This window comes from Pangasianodon hypophthalmus, chromosome 10 (assembly GCF_027358585.1).
Source record: "Pangasianodon hypophthalmus isolate fPanHyp1 chromosome 10, fPanHyp1.pri, whole genome shotgun sequence".
In the NCBI taxonomy this organism is placed as follows: Eukaryota; Metazoa; Chordata; class Actinopteri; order Siluriformes; family Pangasiidae; genus Pangasianodon; species Pangasianodon hypophthalmus.
This window is the reverse complement of record NC_069719.1, coordinates 27,776,142-27,795,809: the sequence shown is the minus strand read 5'-3', so window position 1 is coordinate 27,795,809 and position 19,668 is coordinate 27,776,142. Positions and strand designations below refer to the sequence as shown.

The window sequence follows — 19,668 nt, the reverse complement described above, 5'->3', positions numbered from 1 at the left end:
TCAGTATTCAGGAAAACGTCTCGGCTTCACAGACTGCAGTGAATAGTGTGCTGGAGAAGTGCAGTCCGTGTTCCTGCAGTCAGAACCCGTTTCTCTGGAGCCTTGTCTTCCCGGACACAGAGACTCGGTACAGACTACTGATGCAACTTCCTGTTCATCCAGTCACCAAAAACTGCTTCTGAACCATGGATCCTTCTACAGCTGTATCTCAGGGCTGTACAATAACACCAAAAAGAGCCATAAATAAACTATAACTATAAATAAATGAACTCTTTTTAATCAATACTTATGTACTGATTATATATTTTTATATAATATTTAAAATAGCTAAACAAAAAAACCTGTGAGTACATACCATTAAAAAAACTAAATTTAAAAATAAACACTTACTACAAAAGGCTCCATCTAGCACCCTTAAGTGTTCTTTATTGTTTGTCCTTTGGAAGGGGAACCTTTAAAGTTTCTACATTGAACTGCGCAGGTGTTTTTTTTTTTTTTTTTTAGAAAAGTTTTCAACTTCTTTTTAGAAAGCTATTATAATCATCTATCTAAAGAACCCTTGAGGAACCATTTTTCTTTACAAGTGTACATTTCATTCACGTGTAATATTATTTAACTTGCACTTTTACAAGGTTAAATCAAGAACCACTAAGGGTACTTAGTGTCACAAAGTGGTGAAGACGAACACAAGGCTTTCAATCAAACAAAAGACAAACAAAAGACAAACAAAACAAACAAGGTCAAAACAAGAATCATATGTCGAGTGAAACAAGAGCTTGGGAAGCGTGGCACCGAGCACACAACAAGCTGTACACAACAGAAGCTTAGCCACTAAACAAAGAGAAGTAAGAACATGAATAGGGACACTAATCAAGGGGAAACCCAAAACAGTTGAGTGCAAACAAGAGGGTCATGACAGGGTCATGTAATCTGTAGTAATCTGATGTGTAATGAAGTCCAGGGCTGCCATATTGTGAGACCGTGATGAACCCTGGGAACCAGGGTTCACGTCCGAATCCAGTGCTGACATGAAACTTAGGTTTTCTCCCAAGGAGGAAGCCTTATAACCCTTTCTGAAACCCTTCATTCACTGGTGTGTCCCTTTAGAGAACCTTAAAGGTATTACGTAGAACCCTACAGCAGAGAGTTTCACTTTCTGAGATCCAGTTAGATCCAGGTATAACCCCTTTAGGAAGCAAGCCAGGGAACTTTTGAGGAATCAATTAAAATCATCATTTATTTATTCATCTTCATTAAGCACATTTTGATAATCAGGGTTGCTGTAGATCGGGAGTTTGGAATTCACATTGGAGAGGAACACCACAGGACACCATGCACACACACATTTATACACTCATTCACACCTAGGGGCAATTTAGAGTCACCAGTCTCCCTACTGGCATGTTTATACCCTCTCTTTAAGTTAATAAGACAAAAAAAATGCATCATATGGTGTCCTGGAATCGGATCCACCATGTCTCAGACGAGGATAAAGTGGTTACTGAAGATGAATAAATGATTCCTGGGCCTCTGGATGGACTGTTGGTTCTGTATGGTCTAAAATCCCCTGAAATAACATTTCTTCATTTATTCCAAAGCATTTCTGTCACTATCTGGCAATCCCTACACCTTTAAATTTACAATAAACTGTCTCTGGGCCATAGGCATTCCTCGGATGTTCAAGATTCATGTCCATGCTTGATAGCCATTAGTCTCATGGGACTGAATGCAATGATGAAGTAGAATAAGAATAATTGGGCTTTAGTTAAAAGGTGCTGCCCTGGTACCCTATAAACAAATCTCACTTCCCTGCTAAAGCGTGCATGGATTAGCTCATCATTGGACACACCTTTATTGACATCAGACCTTTATCTGATCACTTTCAACCTAATTCTGACTTCAAAACCATATTCCTGAGGAGAAATCCCATGCCCAAACATGCACATCCAAAATCACAATACGCACGCTAATTGCCATCATTCTGAAATGACAGAATTATTAAAAAAACATCGTGGGACAATAATAAGCTAGGAATTAACACAATATTCAGAGCCTGGGGCGGAAACGCCTACGCTGTGGGGCCACTATCTGCTCCTTCATCTACCGTTGCTTCAAGTGCGTCATGAACATCTGGAGGAGCATATCTAAAAACACTTGCGTGTGAACATGGGTGTGTTCTGCTCTTATAGAGAAAAGAGGCCCTAAGTATACCATACATTAACGATTTAGGAATTCAGGAGTTTAGTGAAAGATTGCCGTGTTTATTGTGATATGTTTGACTTACCTTCTTTGACATGTCAATTAGGATCAAACCTTTATCTGTTCACTTTTAACCTAATTCCAACTTCAAAAACCTTTCCAAGAAGAAATTCCATGCCCAAACCTGTACATACAAAAAGAAGATGTGAGGAAGATACAGTAGGTTGCATAATTATTCACCCCCTTGAACTTTTCCACATTTTGTAGTGCTGCAACCTGGAACTGAAATGGACTTAATTGGGATTTTATGTCATGAATCCACAAAAAATAGCCTGAAAAAAAAAAAACAATACAGTTTGCAAAAATATTTACAAATAAGAACATATAAATAAGTTGTGAATGTGTAACTTTTCACCCCAATTTCTGTGAAACCAATCAAATTGGTGTTGGTGCAAACATTACCAGCAGAAGTGACATAATTAGTTAAAAGAGTTGACCTGAGTGCAGTAAAAGTATCACATTTTCTTAATATAAATACATCTGTTCCTGGAAGAACCCAGAGTTTGTTAGAGAACATAGCTGAATACACAGTGTCATAAAGACCAAGCAGCTATCACAACAAATCCATAAATCAGGGACAAAGTTCTGGAAAAGTATCAGTTAGGGTTAAAATCTATCAGTTAGGTGTAAAAAAAAAAAAAAAAAAAAAATCCCAAACTTTTGCCAGGAAAAACAAAAGTTGGAACCGGGTAAACAGGGGATCAGGTAGAGAAGCAACCAAGAGAACAATGGTAATGCTTAACATGATGCTACCACCACCACGCTTCGCTGCAGGGATGGGGTTTTCAGGGTGATGAGCAGTGTTGCTTATGCAAGCCACTGTAACATAAACCTGAAATGACCACAGTATTAAAAGAATATTGCTTGGTTAATATCCAATGCTAATACTACTCAGTGGTATTATAACAACCTCAGGGTGTTACTAAAAACCAGGGTATTTGTTATTAAAGAATTAGAACCTTTAAACAATTAATGTATATGCCCTAACCCTAACAGTTCAGTTCTAGCAAATATGCAAACATGAAACCATATTAGTTATTATGATCCTAGAGTGTTAACAGAACCACATATTGCTACAAATAGCCACCAGGGTGCTTGCTGGAGCATTATTAGGTCCCCAGGATGTTTTTATTCACACTCCAGAATGGTTAGTAGGATTTTGGGGTAATACTGCATTTGTTACTACAACTCCAGGATGCTATTTGGATCCATGCTGTTATTATAACCCAGAGGTTTCATTAGAATCCTAGGGTACCTTGGTACAAGTTCTATTTATTTATACATGCCCAATAAACAGTGGATATTTGTGGCAGCCATTCAGCCGTCTACTGAATCTGCAATCATGCCCAGTATTAGTTACCCCAGTGTATAATATTAGTTAATTTACAATCCTGGGGGATCTAGAAGGACCAGTGGGATTACTAAGGATGTTAAAAGCACAGAGTATTAATAAGAACCCATAGTGTTAGCAGGACCTGAGAGTATTAACAAGTACTCAGAGTGTTAATAAGAACCCAAGCGTGTTAAGAAGAGTGTTAAATATAAAAACATCTTTGGTTTCTAATAAAGCAGTGGGATCCTTAATAGAAGCCTGGAGATAATAATAATAATAATAATAATAATAATAATAATAATAATACAGTGGGCTCATAATAAATCATTATACTGTGCATGACTGCAAATTCACTACACATCGCATGAGCCAATTCATATGATCTCTTAGGCCAGGTTTATCTATTTTTCACCATGTATATGCAAGATGGCTGCCGCATGTATCCAGCATTCTTTACGTGCAAATTGCAATTGTGCAAAAAAAATTAACACAATGTACACAATTGAGCATCCTGAAATTGTAGCAACACCAATGTATTTCATTTATAACAACACACAGCTGTACTAACAGCCTGAGGTTGTAATAATATCCCAAATACCTACTGAGCATTCCGGGGTGCTAATAACAAGCATCCTGGGTTATATTAAAACCCCCATGGCATCATCTTTTATAGTTTTGGGGCCCAGCAACTGACGTTAAGAACATTTTCATGCAAAACAGAATGACCTATTAGCGAATGGTGGTTCTTTGGGGTCTAATATGGTTTTATGATTGCATAATTGCTAGAATCTGTGTACAGTATTTACCTATTCTATTACCCCTAACCCTAGACCAGTGAGAAAGGCAGGGACCCAGTAACCAACATCACTCATAACATCAGTAAAACCCTAAGGGTCTAATAACATCTCCTCCATGGGCTCTAACAGTATTAATATCCCAGAGGATCCTAATAACACCCTTGGTTATTCTCTAATGACTTGCTGATATATTAATAACACCCCAGGGGCCTACTACCACCCAGTGATCCAAATAACACTCTGGGTCCTAATAACAAGTACCATGGGTTTTGATACCACCCTGAGGTTTTTATAATACCCCAGGGTACTATTAGTGTGGAGTACTGACAGAGCAAGAGCTTTTTTTTAATGCTCTGGGGTCCTACTACCACTTATTAAAGCACGGAGTGTGTATGCCAGTGGGAGAGCCGTGACTTAATTTCTGGAATATATAAGGAAGTACACTATACTAAATAAAATTACCACATGATCTGCACAATTAAACTGTAAACTGCAACATGAGCATGCATTTTGGGTGGATGCCAGACAGTAGAAGGAGTGGTGTGGCACAAAGCCTTTTTTTTAGTTCATTCATTTAAGGCACAACAGTAATACAGGAAATGAGATTTTTCCCATCAGATCTATCCTTCTATTTCTCCTGCTGCAGTAAACCTCCATTACTTCATCGGGCGTCACCTCAGATATCAGTGAGTACCCAGAGTGGCTAGCAGCTTTCAAACAGAAATGGAGAAGAAAAAAAGTAATAAAAAAAAAAAGTAGTTACTGGTTAATCCTGCTTCTGGCCATAGCAGCTAGTAGGCAATAAAATGTGATTAAACAAACTAATAGACACGCCTGTTTGGCGTCTGGGATGGTTACGTAAGGAGGACTTCTAATGATGACTTTGTTGACGTCATCATTACTGCGCACAACAATGGTTTTTTTTATGTAATCAGCTGTGTATGTGTGTTATTTTAACCACTCACGAATAAGGATTTGTAACTGTCAAAAAATATTTTACAAAATCCTCCCCTAGCTACGCCTCAGGTGTTTGCCTGAACAGAGTGATGTTATTGGGCTTCATATGAGTAAATAAAAGCTATGACTGATACCCCCTCTGTCCCAAATACACCGTAATTGTAACATTTATAAAAATTCTAGCAAATTTGCAATGACCCCAGTGTGCTAGTAGGATTGGTCCAGTAATCAGTAGTTTTGCTGGACACCCAATATGTCTGCCGGTCCACTGAAATATCAGGATGAAACAGTGTTTTGTTGGTCAGGTGACCGAAGTGTCGTTCCACTTCCTCGGTGCAGGGGAGCGTTTGGGAGAACCGCAGCATTGTGCTGAGACAAAGCAACATGGGGGGGAAGAAGCAAAGCTCCAGTCATGCTGCTCCTCCTCCTCCTCCTCCACTGGGCACCATCAGCAGCATTCCTGCTGCCCTCATATACACACATACACACACACACACACACACACACACACAAACCCTAGAGGGCACTGTGTGCTCAAAACTGGTTTCAGTATATTATATTCAATTCTTTGTCTTATGTAGACTGACCTATTTCAGTCTAAAACTCCCAATAATAATAATAATAATAATAATAATAATAATAATAATAATAATAATTACACATTATTTATATAGCACATCTCATACATATTTAAAATGCACCTCAATGTAAAAAAAAAAGTAAAAACAAATAAAATAATGCTAACATAGTCAAGAATAAAATACTGAATATACAAATAAAAATAATGCAGATAATAGCAGTGACTGAAAAAAGAAAATATAACATAATATAAAATGTAAAATGTGTAATATGTATATAAAATTATATAGGGAAATAATTAAAGTGGATTAAATAAATAAACAATTTTAAAAATCAGTAACGGACGGGGGCTGATGACTATTCACAGCTTATTATCTATATATAATTTTATATAGATTTTATGCTATTAAAAATAGATTTGCTTATGAACAAATGCACTAAAGAATGAGATGAACTATAACTCTGGTTTATGCTGCCTTGAAAATTCATTGTGGAGATGCTGAATGTTTCATTTCACGTCAAATGATTGTCACAATGCCGCCTGTCATTATTCCCAGAACATCACAGAAAAACTGTGCAAGCTGTTAAAGCTGTTCTGAAGTAATGTGTTACGTGTTAGTAAGAGTGATCAAATAACAAAATGGCTCTTAAAAAGACTAATAAAGCATGCTTAATAAATTTTTCAACAAATTCCTCAATTCATGCTTTAACAAATACTTTCCTATAGTATCAGATAGATATTTTTCATCTCAGACCAAGTGTTTAATTTTTTTAAAATATTTATGCTCCACATAAACAGATAGTAGACTGTATGGTGATGTTTTCTGTAAGGATACATTTATTTAACATTTATGGAAGGAGTCTCCAGTGTCAGCGCTTTGTAACAGTCAGAGGTAAAGCTGGAACTAAGCTTTTCAGCATCTTCAGAGGAGACAGAGGAATTTACGCTTCGTGGTTTCTCGGTAACATGACGAGCTGCGTGTTTTTTTTCTTATTAACTTTAAGAGAGAGTAAGTCTGGTGAGGGAATGACTGTTTATAGCTGCTATAATGTAAGTCATAACTTACAACTTGATAACTTGTTTCGTGGACATTCCACATCATTAAATGTAAACGGATAAATGGTAAAAGGATAAAAAGTGTTATCTGTTAATAAATAAACACTTCAGGACGTGCTGTTATAGGAAAATAATCAACTTTGGGGTGGTAACAGTAACTCATCACACAAGCACATTGCTGATTATTTTCCTCTAACAGCACTACATGGAGTTTTTTATTCTTTACCTAACTTCAAGAAACAAAACCAAAAAAAGAGATGTTTTTATTTTTCTGCCAAAAACAGGTTATCGCAAATATAATACCTGCCCTCCATTTGCATTAATTTATACACACAATCTGTGTAGCTTAAATTACACTGCTCATGCTAAATTAATCTTTTTACATTGACTCCACGCTGTATTTTGCACTTTTAAGTATAAACGATCCAAACAAAATGGCCACCACTTTTTTTTTTTCTTTTTTCTCATGTGAAATGTGATATCCTCCTTCTGTTAAAAAATCAGGTGGCAGCTTTGTTTTTTTGCAGGTGTGATCATGTTTATTTTAAGTTCAATCATATTTTACGTTTAATAAATCAGAACCTCAGTGTTCAATCTCACTGTTTCTCAGAAGATCACCAGAAATGCACCATCCTAAAAAGAAATTAGAAAGAAAAAATGACATTGTCTCTGTGGAAATCTCTCTCTGACGCACCATGGCTCATGGGCCTGCTGTGCAGCTTGCACTCGGCTCTTCATTACCGCCGCAAAGTAGCACATTGATAATAACACAGACGCAGGGTCGTGGTCCCGGGGCTTCCAGCTGAGATGAAGCGGGACAGCGACTCTGATCTCATGCCCTCATGCATAGTACGTTTGTTCTCCTATGGTAATTACCGATGATTAGTTTTTTAGATGTTCTTCTTACATTTATTTTGTGCTTCTGTTCTCAGTGTGGAGAAAAGAGATGAGAAGAACAGAATTGTGGTGTTTCATTTGAGGAAAGGTCACACCAGTGAATCCTTCGGTTTCCTGAGTGGTGATACATTGGGTCCGAGCTCTAATTTACACGGAACCCAAAGGTCAGTGTGCGGCTGAGAAGAACACACTGAGCTGGGAATACATTAAACTAACAACACCCGGATAAATAAATGATTTAACTTGAAACAACAAGGCCAGTAAGGAAATAAGATTCAACCAATCTCTGACTCCTAATGAATCTGGGACTTTGAAAATATAGTGTGGTTAGGATTAAAGATGGAAGTGAAAAAGGAGATAACGTTTGCTAACTGTGAAGGCGTTTTCAGTCCATCGACTTCCTTTTACACAAACCTGAAACACAGAGCGGTAGGACTTGTGTCCACTCTTCAGGTGTGCTGTTATAGAACAATAATCAACCACGGGTTGGTGTGATGAAGCGGAGTTACTGTTACCACCCTGAAGCTGATTATTTTCCTATTACAGCACGTCCTTAAAATAAATTAAAGTACTTTATTTGTTTTATACTACAGCATTTTATATTTAAGAATGACACATAGTACTTTTTATCCATTTAAAGTTACAGTTATGTTTAATGTATTGAAACATCCTCGAAACAAGCTTGTTCCTGTTCTCACTTACTTTATAGCAGCTATAACCAGTTGTTCCCTCACCAGCCTCCGTTTTTCCTCTGTCTTGAATTTAATAATACAAAAAAAACACAGTTTGTTACAGAGAAACCACAAAGCGTAAACTCCTCTGTCCTGAAGATGTCAGAAAACTTAAACTCTGTTGCACAGTCTTGACACTGGAGACTCCTTCCATAAATGTTAAATAAACAACTTCACCATATCAATGATTACACATTTTGTTTGTTAAATAATGACGTTTATTTAAATCTATTTTCTATTAGTCGTGGATTATGTAGAGCATACGCTACACAAGTATTAGAAACTTTAAAACTCCTGAACTTCTGAGCTCCTCATGTATCAACTCAAGGACATATGCAGTTTAATAGCGTGTGCCTTTTTCGCTGATGGACTGTGGAAATGTAGAAACGCAGTGCAATGCGTATCTGTCATATCTGTCATTTTAACTGATGTTTCAGCGTCTCTAATTTATCAAAGCAAACATCACTGCATCATACATCCACTTCGGCCGCTACAGCCCGGTGTAATTAGAGCAAATACATCAAATACAGTAAAATTCCAGACAGTCTCGCACTTAAAAAATACATATTAACATTAAACCATTACTCCAAACCCGTACACTGTGAAAGAGGTGTGATTAAACACTGATATCTGACACGCAATATGCACAATACTGAGGGATATATTTCAGACTCTGACTTAAGTCAGAAGAAGTTACATCAATATTAACAAGGGGAAAGTTACGTGTATTCAGAGTCGGGTTACGCAGCTGCTTCACTTTCTGAGCTCGGCATTCATAACCTGCGTGTAATTTAAGACTGTGAGATTGCAAATGTTTCAGGATTAGAGGAGTCAACCTCAAAAGGCATTCCATAGTCTTTTTGAATGTATTTACTTCCCAAAAAACATGAATTTCAGTCTCACATTTTGTGGTTACGTCAAACCGTCAGACAGTGGTGCTGTACTTAATACTGCTCCTCACTCAAAACGATATCTTGCAACAAAAATGTGCTTAAGTTCAAGGTCAGAATCGCACACAAACTGACACACACCTGTTTTACTCGAACTCCTTCCTGTATGCGTAACTCTCTCCTAACTTCTGAATAGTGCTTATAGGTAAATCTGTAGTTACGTCTGCTGTCTGAACACCAATGCATGCAATTTCGGTATTAAATAAATTAAACTATACACGCTTAACCCAACTCTGAGTACAACCCTAGATGTGAAGACAACGTCTGCGAGGGTTCTGTGCAGACGAAACCACGTTTTTAAAGTTTTCAAATGCACATGCTCCAGTACTGCAGGTGGCGCTGTTGAAGTTTCATGACAATTTCGACAACTACAGGAAAAAGATTTCCGAGCTGCAAAGTGTAGAATAAACTACTGTGAATAAACTACTGTGCTTTGTTGGAAGTGCACAAACAAATTTAAGAGCATGAGCAGGAAGAAGAACTGGTTATTTTCTTCCATATTTACACAGAGAAAAAGAAAAGAGACATAAAATGTACATGAGACTATTCAATAAACTCAGTGGTTGAGAAAGGTGAGTTTAGCATGCTAGTGAAAGCTATGAGATAAATGTAATGAATATGCTTGGCTACACCTTGTTTGTAACGACCAATCACAGGGTTTGGTCGTGTAGCATGTTCGTCTGCGGAGTTGGCCCAGCTGCCACGTGCACGAAACAGCGAGCCTCCGCAAACCTCCGCACGACGTCTTTTTGTTCGCATAAGCCAGCCGAACATCGTCTCCACATGAAGTATGGCAAAGCCTTTAGTCTTAGCAAAGAGAAGGTGCGCTGTAATGAATCCTCCTAATCACCAGAGCTCATCTGAAAGTTGTGCAGGGATTATTGAATTTTAAGCCTTTGCTGAATTTTAATTAACTTTCTCCTCGCCTGCAGAACGGCCCGGGTTCGGTCGATGCGGTTCAATAAGTCAGCCACCCATGTAATAAGGTGCTCGTTTTGAAAATGTACATTTCACACTTTGCTTTTCCTGCAGAGGAGAGGGGTGTGTGTGTGTGTGTGTGTGTGTGTGTGTGGTCTGTCTCTAGCAGATGAACGCTGTGGTGAAAAATCTGTGTGAAAGAATCTTCAGATCGTCAGACGGGGCTCGGGTTTTAGATTAAGTCTGAAATGTGTGGTGGAACGAATTAAAGATCGATGTCGTCCTTCAGTGACTTTTGATATTCATGGTGTTGTGAAACAAAAAAAAAAGAAAGAAATTCAGAAAACAAAGCCTAGAAGTAGCATACATAAAAATCAATGAATTAATGAATTAATGAATTAAAAGGAGAAAAAAATGGCTGTGCATGCACCAGATGCAATAAAATGAAACTTGAACATACTGAAATTTTTTTTTCTTCATTCATCTTCATTGAGTGCTTTCTTTCTTTCTTTCTTTCTTTCTTTCTTTCAGAAGTAAAAGTTAGCACACCAGTAAAATATTTTAACATGGAAATTCTTTACTTTACTTAAGGCTGAAGTGTAACTTTATTTTTTTTTTGTTGTAAGTGTGATAGAAATATAACTTTATTAACTGTGTAAAATTATATTTGCTTACTTTAACGGTAAGATAGTAAGTCAGGAATCCGGTAAAATCTGTAAAATGTAAAGGTGATCTGCATGACAACATAAACCTGCATAAACATTCATAAAAGCTGCTTATAATTATAATAATAATTAATATTTAAATAAATGCATATAATGCTTTATGATCGTATTATAACATGATATGAATATGTTTATAGTTCATTCTAAATATGACAGTCATAGGAAATGTTACCATAACTTTTTTAAATAAGTATAGATAGTTTTTGGTCATAAATGTGTCTGATGGACACAAACCGAGGTGAAGAAGCGATAATAAAGTGATCTAAATTGCAATTTGATGACCAGGCTTAAGCAAAGCTCCGTCCCTTTTGATCTGGCGACGCCTCCAGGAAGTGTGTGAAGAGAACACACAGAACCTAAATACACAAACCAGCTGTGGTGCAATGAAAAAGAAAACCGAAGGTCACGCTTGGACATATTCACACTCCAATACCCGGAGACGATAAGAATCACACTTTATGTAAAAGGTGTGAACTGCATGTCTGCATCCATATGACTGTTTTTATTGTTACATATTCTGTTGATTCTTTTTTTTTTAATAAATAAAAACAACTGATAACAAGGAAACCTCAGTACAGGTAAAGAAGTGTGTCTTGTATTTGATTGACAGTGTCAAGTAATCAAATATCCATGCGACTTAGAAACATCTGCCAGAAAGATTAGATCTCTAATCTAACAATATTCTCTGATTTCCATTACAAAATACTTGTGTGTGTGTGCATGTGTGTGTGTGTGCATGTGTGTGTGTGTGTGTGTGTGTGTTTTCATGACTTCAGAGTCTCTCTTCATGTTAACGTCAATTTTTTTTCTTCATGAAGCACACGGAATAAGATGATCATGATGATCTCTCTGTACAATAGAATTACTAAAAAAAATACAACTCAAGTTCAATATGTACATTATCTACCTAAAAAGTACAACTGCTATCATCATATCATCATAATGTAATAAAATATGTAAACAAACTTTTTTTTTTGTCGTTTGACACAGTCGACTGTGACAACAGATAGAATTCACACTTTTCACGTTAGATTTATTTTTCCGTATAGACATCCGTAACAGCGTTATAGTAGGAGTGCCAGTGCGCACCAGACAGCTTTTCATAAAAAAGAGAACAAGAGGAAGTGGACCAACATACATCATGATCGCAAAAAAGATCAAAGCCGGCACCGGCCGCGCAGGAAACGTGACGTTCATCAGCGTCGTTGTCACGTTGAGAGGGGAGGAAAAAAAACTAGGAAAAGATGTGTCTGATGGATTGACTGGCCTGGCAGATCTGTTCAGCCTCAGCTGAACGTCATACATCGTAGTGTAAAGATGGCATGCATTACAATCAGTCGCTTTACTGAGACAAAGATAAAATGCACCACTTCGCTCAAATTCACAAATTATTATTATTTTTTCTCAAACGTCACAGTCGGTTGTAAAATCCGAATCATTTGGTTGAGTTTTGAATAACAGTGCTGCGAGAGTGTCAGTGAGCTGTCCTCGCTCGTCTGATTTCATTTACTACATTGATTTTTCACTCTTCTTTTTTTTCTCTTTTTTTGCAGAGAGCAAAAAAAATTGACACCACATATAATGTATAAACAATACAAATCTTTCATATGTATTTATATATATATTTTTTGGCAAGAGTCCTTCTTTCTCATTCACACAATATATATATATATATATGCATTTATATATATTTTGTCCATCTCTTATAACACTATGTGTCACTCACATGCTTGCAATGGCCGGAATAATTTTCTCCTTGCTCTCTCACTCTCTCTCACTTTTTTTCTTTTTTTTTTTTTACAGGATAAAAAAAATGCCAAGGATCACATACCTTTTTAAAAGTCACTTTTTTTAGGATAATGATGTAGCTGTGAAGTATTCTACACTGATAACGCCGTTGACCGGATCGAAGAATAAAGGTCACTAATGTCGCTATTTACCATCGTGGTATGCTTACACAATAGTGTGCTTTATATTACAGTTGGTGTGTGAGCTCAGTGCCTCAGCACAGTGCCAAAATGAAAATCTCTCTCTCTCTCTCTCTTTCTGTCAGCGCAGCTCCTGATACGCCTCAGCGTCACCCGTTTCACTGTCGCGCAGTCTCACACGTAATATTCCTTGTCCTTGTTTTTCTGTTTCTTGTTGCTGCCTTTCGAGCCGTGCTGCTTGTCCTTCATGACCGCGCCGTTGCTCTGCGCTGAGTTGGTTATGTAATTGCGGCTCTCGTCCACTTGGTACGACCCCTCGTCCCTGTTTCTGTACTTATACATGGCGTACAGGAGGATGAGGATGCACAGAGCGGCAGCAGCAACTATCCCGACGACCATTCCAGTGGTGCTGCTAGATTCCCGGACGACCTCGGAGGCCCCGGGAACGCGCCTGACGCCCGGCTCCGTGGGGATCGCTGTGGGTACATTACGGAACATGGGGGAGGTTATTAACGGGCTCTTCGGCTTTTTGCGGTCTACGTCATAGGAAGTGGGCAATGGACGCAAGACTATGTCAGGTTGGGGTTTAAGCTCTCGGTTATTCATTTTGCCCGCAGGCCATTTGGGCGGCGCTGCGGCAGCAGAGGTGGTGGTGGTGGTGGTGGAGCGGCTCGGCTTGGGGAAAAAAGATGCGGTAGTAGTCCTACCGTGCTCGGAGGCTTTGTTAGGTCTAAAGTCCTTGGCTTCCCACTTAGGCGCATGAGCTTTGTAGCCACCTTCAAAGGCCGACGTGGATAAGGTCTTATCTGTGACCAAGGAGAAGGTGGTGTAAACATCTTCATCATCGGTAGGGGGCAGGTTAGAGTCATATGCTTCCCCAGAGCCATACCCAGATATCACCAAGCCATCATCATCATCATCATCATCATCATCATCATCACCATCACAATCATCGCTGCCTTGGTCCGACAAGCAGGGCAGGCCCGCCTCAGTGGCCATGGACAGGGACTCTTTGGTGGTCTCAATAATGGTGAGGGGGGGGCGGAGGGTTGGGGGAGGAGGGATGAAGGGTGCACGTGTAGCTACAGGAGGGAGTACTAAGGGATCTAATTCACCTCCTAGGATGGAGAAGAAATAACAGATTGTATCAGCAGGCTTTTCGAAGAATCTGTAATACACCGACAATAAGGAAAATAAATGAAATACCAGAAAACTCATACGAAGCAACTGAACATAAAGCAAAATTTCAAATACAAATACAAAGTAACTAAATAAATAAAATAAAAAACTAAATAAACAAAGCTTTCAGCCCTGAGAGGTCTTCATGAGAGAGCCAGGTACCGCCAAGCCTAAAATGAATCATAACATTTGCTTAATAAATGAAAGATAAACTGATAAGACCTACGAATGCATTCATAACATTCGATAAGGCATTACTCACATTTGTTATAATTATACATGAAAAGGCATTCCAGTTTACAGCAACGTTTATAGTGCATATACTTAGTGCATTTATATTAAATTATAAATCATTGACAGTATGCATTATAAACAGTGTTTATAACACCTTATAATTGCCAATGCCGAAGTAATTCAGTCCCAGTTTGCTTAATGTGTTGCATTTAGCCTTAAACAAAGAAAAGAATTTGTAGCGTGAATCAAGACAGGTCTTAATAACGCACGATACAAATGTGCTCTGTTTCTCTGCTATTGGTGTTATAGCGTGTTATGAACACTACTTATAATGTATCATGTTAACAATTCATAATGCATAATAAGGACAGCTAAAAAGTGTAATGCATTTTCATAAATAATTATATCAGTGTGTATAATGCCTTATAAATGCAGGAATGTGTTTATAGCTCATTATAACTATGACCTTCATTTTACCAGTAAATTTTCTTTCTGATTATTTGTCCGTGAGATTTATTGCCTCCAAGATAGAATATCAGAAAGGACAAGATATCTTCTTTCACACACAAAGCAGAGAACTGTGTGTTTGAGGAAGCGTTCAGGAGATCCTGCAGGATTTGGATGTAATCTCTCTGAGGGTCGGTCTGGCTCCCCAGCTGCCCCTCCGGGCCTCGTGCCTTTTAAACACCCGTATACTGAAAGCCAAATGGCAGGGCCTGTCTCAGAACCACGGCGACGTCTGAATGAGCGCCGAGCTCACGGCCGAGTTCTGTCTAAACACATTCTGCTGATTTTCACTGAGAATTCTCAGGATTTCACCTGAAAATGCTCCATTTGGATATTTTTATTGTTTAAAAATTCGCTTAAAGCTGCATTCACAAGAATGTTTTTTAATATATTTTAGAAAATGCATTGCCCATATGAACAATTTCACATAAATCAGATGTATTTTGTGCTACAGCTTAAATACCAGGGTGCCAAACACAGGATCGTATTACTCCAAATGTGACCTAACAGATGTGATGACTAAATAAACGACTAAAGCCCCACCCCAGACTGTCTCCTATTGGCTAACGCATAGCCATAGTACTGTACGTTCTCGTAAATGGATAATTAATTTTTAGCATTGACACAAGTCAGCATGATGTGTGCTTTTGAATGACAATGCTTCTGAAGTTCTTAAGAACACAAGATAATTTGAAAAAAAAAATGACCAGAGAGCCACGATGGATTAATTTGCATTGCACGGCATTTTTTTTTTTTTTTTCGTAATTTCATAAGTTTCCTTCTGTGTGTATTTTGGCCAATCAGTTCTCTAAATTCAGTTAAATGTTAACAGTTAGCACTGGACATAAACCATGTTAGCAGCTAGGTTTTTTAAAATACTGTATTTTAAAGTTGCTACATGGAACTCTTTTTTCAGAGTATAATCTTTTAAACGGTTGGAGAAAATAAATTGTTCTCAATTTTACCATTTGTAACAAATATCATATGTTAGGTCCTGAATTTGAATTTCTTGATACAATACTAGTTATCTAACAATATTCCTGCTGGTTCTTATTAACCATTTCCCCATCATTATGTAATTGTTTTCATTCTTATCAGGCCATTAGGAATTTTCTCTCCTAGCAGGAATAATGTTAGCCAACTAGCTAGCGTATCCTGATGGTATTCATAATTTAGAAGTAAACGACTTCTTCCTGTTAAAAATCAAGCTACTGTCTTTAACACTCTTGCATCGCATGCAAATGTTGAGCTGTGGTATACTGGGAAAGGTGTTTTTACCCACCATGAACCTGCAAAATTAAATTTGTGCGAACCCTGAATACTCGCCGGAATACGGATCTCTGTGTTCGAGAAATCTTTCTGATTACAAAAATTAATCTGCTGCCAAAAAAGCAGTCCTTTGAGGAGCATACACTGAGCCAGCTGGAAACCTAAAGCATGCTTTAAATATCTCCAGATACAGGTTTGCTTTTTTTTAAATACTGTCACGAAGACTTATCCGTCTGCCGTTAAGACTTTATCAGCAAATGAAAATCTGATCTGAGCTGAAAACTGATTAGCATAAAACATTTCGGCGTGCAGTGTATGAACAAGCTGCTTTGCGGAGGTAATGGGGGATTAATTAGCTCCTCATATGTATCATATCGCCACTGTTTCTTTTCTCAAACACAAACTGCGTGTTTATAGCCGCTGCCGAATGCAAACACCTGCACGTGGAAATCAGCCTGCGATAAATAAACACTCACATGCACGAAATAAAAGAAGTACTGCTGCATAAATATATCATTAATTAGAACTGCAAATCCACAGCTAAGTATCAATATGTCCTACAGTATTTATACCTCATCAGGGTGAGGCAGAGAACAGAAATGAGATACAGTCTAGGGCGTAGAGACTTTAAATAAAAGTATCATTAAACTCAGAGGATTGTAAAAATTCCTTCAAAAATCGTGATATGATATTTTGGTCATATCGTCCAGCCCTTACACAGCTGGTCCCATTTCCTACAAAAGTAGAATTTATTTCTTTTTTTTTGGCTGCCATTGGCACTGAGAGAGAATCCTGCCATTCAGGTTTGCATATACGCAGTATGAAAATCAAATCAAATCAAATAAAAAAACAAATAAATAAAAATAAAATAAAATAAAACTGGTAAAATAAAATAAAAGCCAGTTTGCTTAAATGCAGTTTCAGAATTAAAACGCTAAATAACAAAGATAAATATCCAAATATTCATCCAGAAAAATCATTTGAAAAAAAAAAAGAAACAAAAAACAATAAGTCCACTTGCTTAACTGCAGTTCCAGAATTAAAAGGCAAAATATAAATAAAGGAAAATATATATTAAAAAGAAAATTTAAAAAGCAACTAGTTTAGCAATATTACTATTCACAGACAAGCACAATCTAAATCAATAATAACATTTTACTGCACAAAAAATAAAAGGCTTTCAAATAACATAAAATTAATATTTCAAGGAAAAATAAGCATACCAGATTTTTGTTAACTTACATCAACAAATTGCCCGCATGATTTTGGCATGAAGAAAAAATGCACAAAAGAAAGTTGTGTAAGAATGTCCTTGGACAAGTTTTTTTTTTTCTCTCTTGTGAAAAGAAAATTACTAGCCACTGTATTTCTTGATAAATATAATCTTCAGACATGAGTATACAGGGAGGCAACAACACATACATCCACACCACATAACATGAAAAATAAACTTCACCATTATTCTGTTTTGTTTTTTTTCTTTGTTAAAATACAAAAATCTGTACATATTTGAGCCTTGGATTTGAGATATATATATATTTATATATATAGCATTTTTCAATAAATATCTACATTCTAGTAATTAAACTTTTTGCTTGGATTGATTTCATAATTGTAAATTCTGAATGGATGGATGACTGTACATATTTTGCCATAGCTAAGGGGAAGGAAGGAGGAGGAAGAGGAGGAGGAAGGTGAGGAAGGTTCTGGACCTATGAACATACTACATAGGAGATGATAATGATGGGGGTGATTGTGTAAGTCAGTTGCCATGTCCATGTAAAGGCAGTACGAAGCGGTCGGGCGGCATTAGAGCTTTTGGCTGTAAGGAAGGGATGGGGATATACAAACAATGAGCATATACATGCCCATCTACGAAAAAAAGAACAAAACTCTAACACTGACAATCTGACAAACCCTAAACTGCAACTTCTTCACCATGCAGTTTTTTAAAAAAAAAAAAAAAAAAAAAAAAACAGTTCAAAAGTCAATTGTTTATCAAGATCGCTGGCAGAATTTGAAGAAAAACAACACTGAGATGTGGAACATTTTCACCGACAATCATATGTGCTGTTTGGATCAATGATTCATTTTATTTGTATAATTTTTCAATTTATATATATATATATATATATATATATATATATATATATATATATATATATATATACACACACACTGTAGGTATAAGCTTAATTTTATTATTTAAACTTTGTCTGAAATTCATTTTTAAATTAATTTTTTATGTAGATGCACATAGAGTATTTGATGAAGTAGTTCCAAATCTGAAAAAAATTAAAAAATAAAATAATTTCTAATTTTGTATTTACATCTTTCTTAAGTTTGAAACACTGCTATTAAAAAAAACACATAATTTGATTTATGTGTAAAAAAAAAAAAAAAAAAAAAAGAAAAAAAAATTCAGACAAAAAAAAAGAGCAAAGCAATTTGAACTTTCACTTTCACACACTACAACCAGATGCACAAACTATTAAAAAACGGACACAGTCGAGAGCCGGACAGCCGATGCACAACTGCGCAGCTGACTGTCGCCTCTGTCATGTGACCCGAAAGACAAAATCTATCTGTCGTTGTTAGTCTTAAACACGTAAACAGGCGTGCAGTCTGGATGTACGTCAAAGAGAGAGGAAAATTGGGCTGAAAATGGGTTAATTTTGTACTGCAAGATGTCGCTGATGCATGCTTAAAGTAAGTTGCATTTAGGGAGAGTAGACAAACGACAGAGCAAGCGGCGTTCAGGTACAACATTAAACACGGAGAGGTTTCGGCTCAGGAGAGCCGGTTTGACCAAGGCCTGTAGGTGACAAAGCCACTCCAGCACAGCATTTACTTTTTAATGGCTGCTACTAAGATCTGAATGAGTTCACTGTTGCATTTAGTTTTTTGCTAATTGTTTGTGCGGTGAGGTGAGGGGGTGACTGTGCTCCACACCCACAGACTTTGGTTCAAAAGAAAGCTGTACATTAGATATAATCAGAATTCCACAAGAGGCCAGAGGACTTATGGATCAGTAAAATTCATTAAGTAATAAATAAAGAAATGGTATTTGGCTTTCAGCTGTTGCTAAAAATAATTTATTTGTTCTCTTATAGCAACTTATAACAACTTCAACAATTTCAACGATTCCTATTTATTAAAGAACGATATGGGATACTTTTTTTTTAAACTGCTTATAATTACTTTAAATGTTGTGGAATATCTGTGAAACTCCTAGGTCCTGAAGATGTCGGAAAGTTACAGCTCTACCTGACACTGGAGACTCCTTCCCTAAGTATTAAATAATCACCTCCTTACAGAAAACTTCACCGTATCAACGATTATATTTGA

The 19,668-nt window shown here is 37.1% G+C and overlaps 1 protein-coding gene across 32 annotated transcripts in view; it reads right to left on the bottom strand.

Annotated features, from left to right (window-relative positions):
- Positions 1 to 12,210: 12,210 nt before the first annotated feature.
- The window catches only part of nrxn3a (neurexin 3a), a 332,397-nt gene continuing 324,939 nt past the window's right edge, over positions 12,211 to 19,668 (bottom strand). For 14 of the 32 annotated variants that reach the window (XM_053237577.1, XM_053237582.1, XM_026926092.3 and 11 more), the window contains one exon: positions 12,211 to 14,249. In XM_053237577.1, the coding sequence (XP_053093552.1) occupies positions 13,306 to 14,249 (944 nt within the window). In that variant the 3' untranslated portion in view covers positions 12,211 to 13,305. Of the gene's footprint in view, positions 14,250 to 17,562; positions 18,143 to 19,668 lie in introns of all 32 variants that reach the window. The other 18 variants (XM_026926109.3, XM_053237590.1, XM_053237588.1 and 15 more) reach the window with 3 other exon arrangements.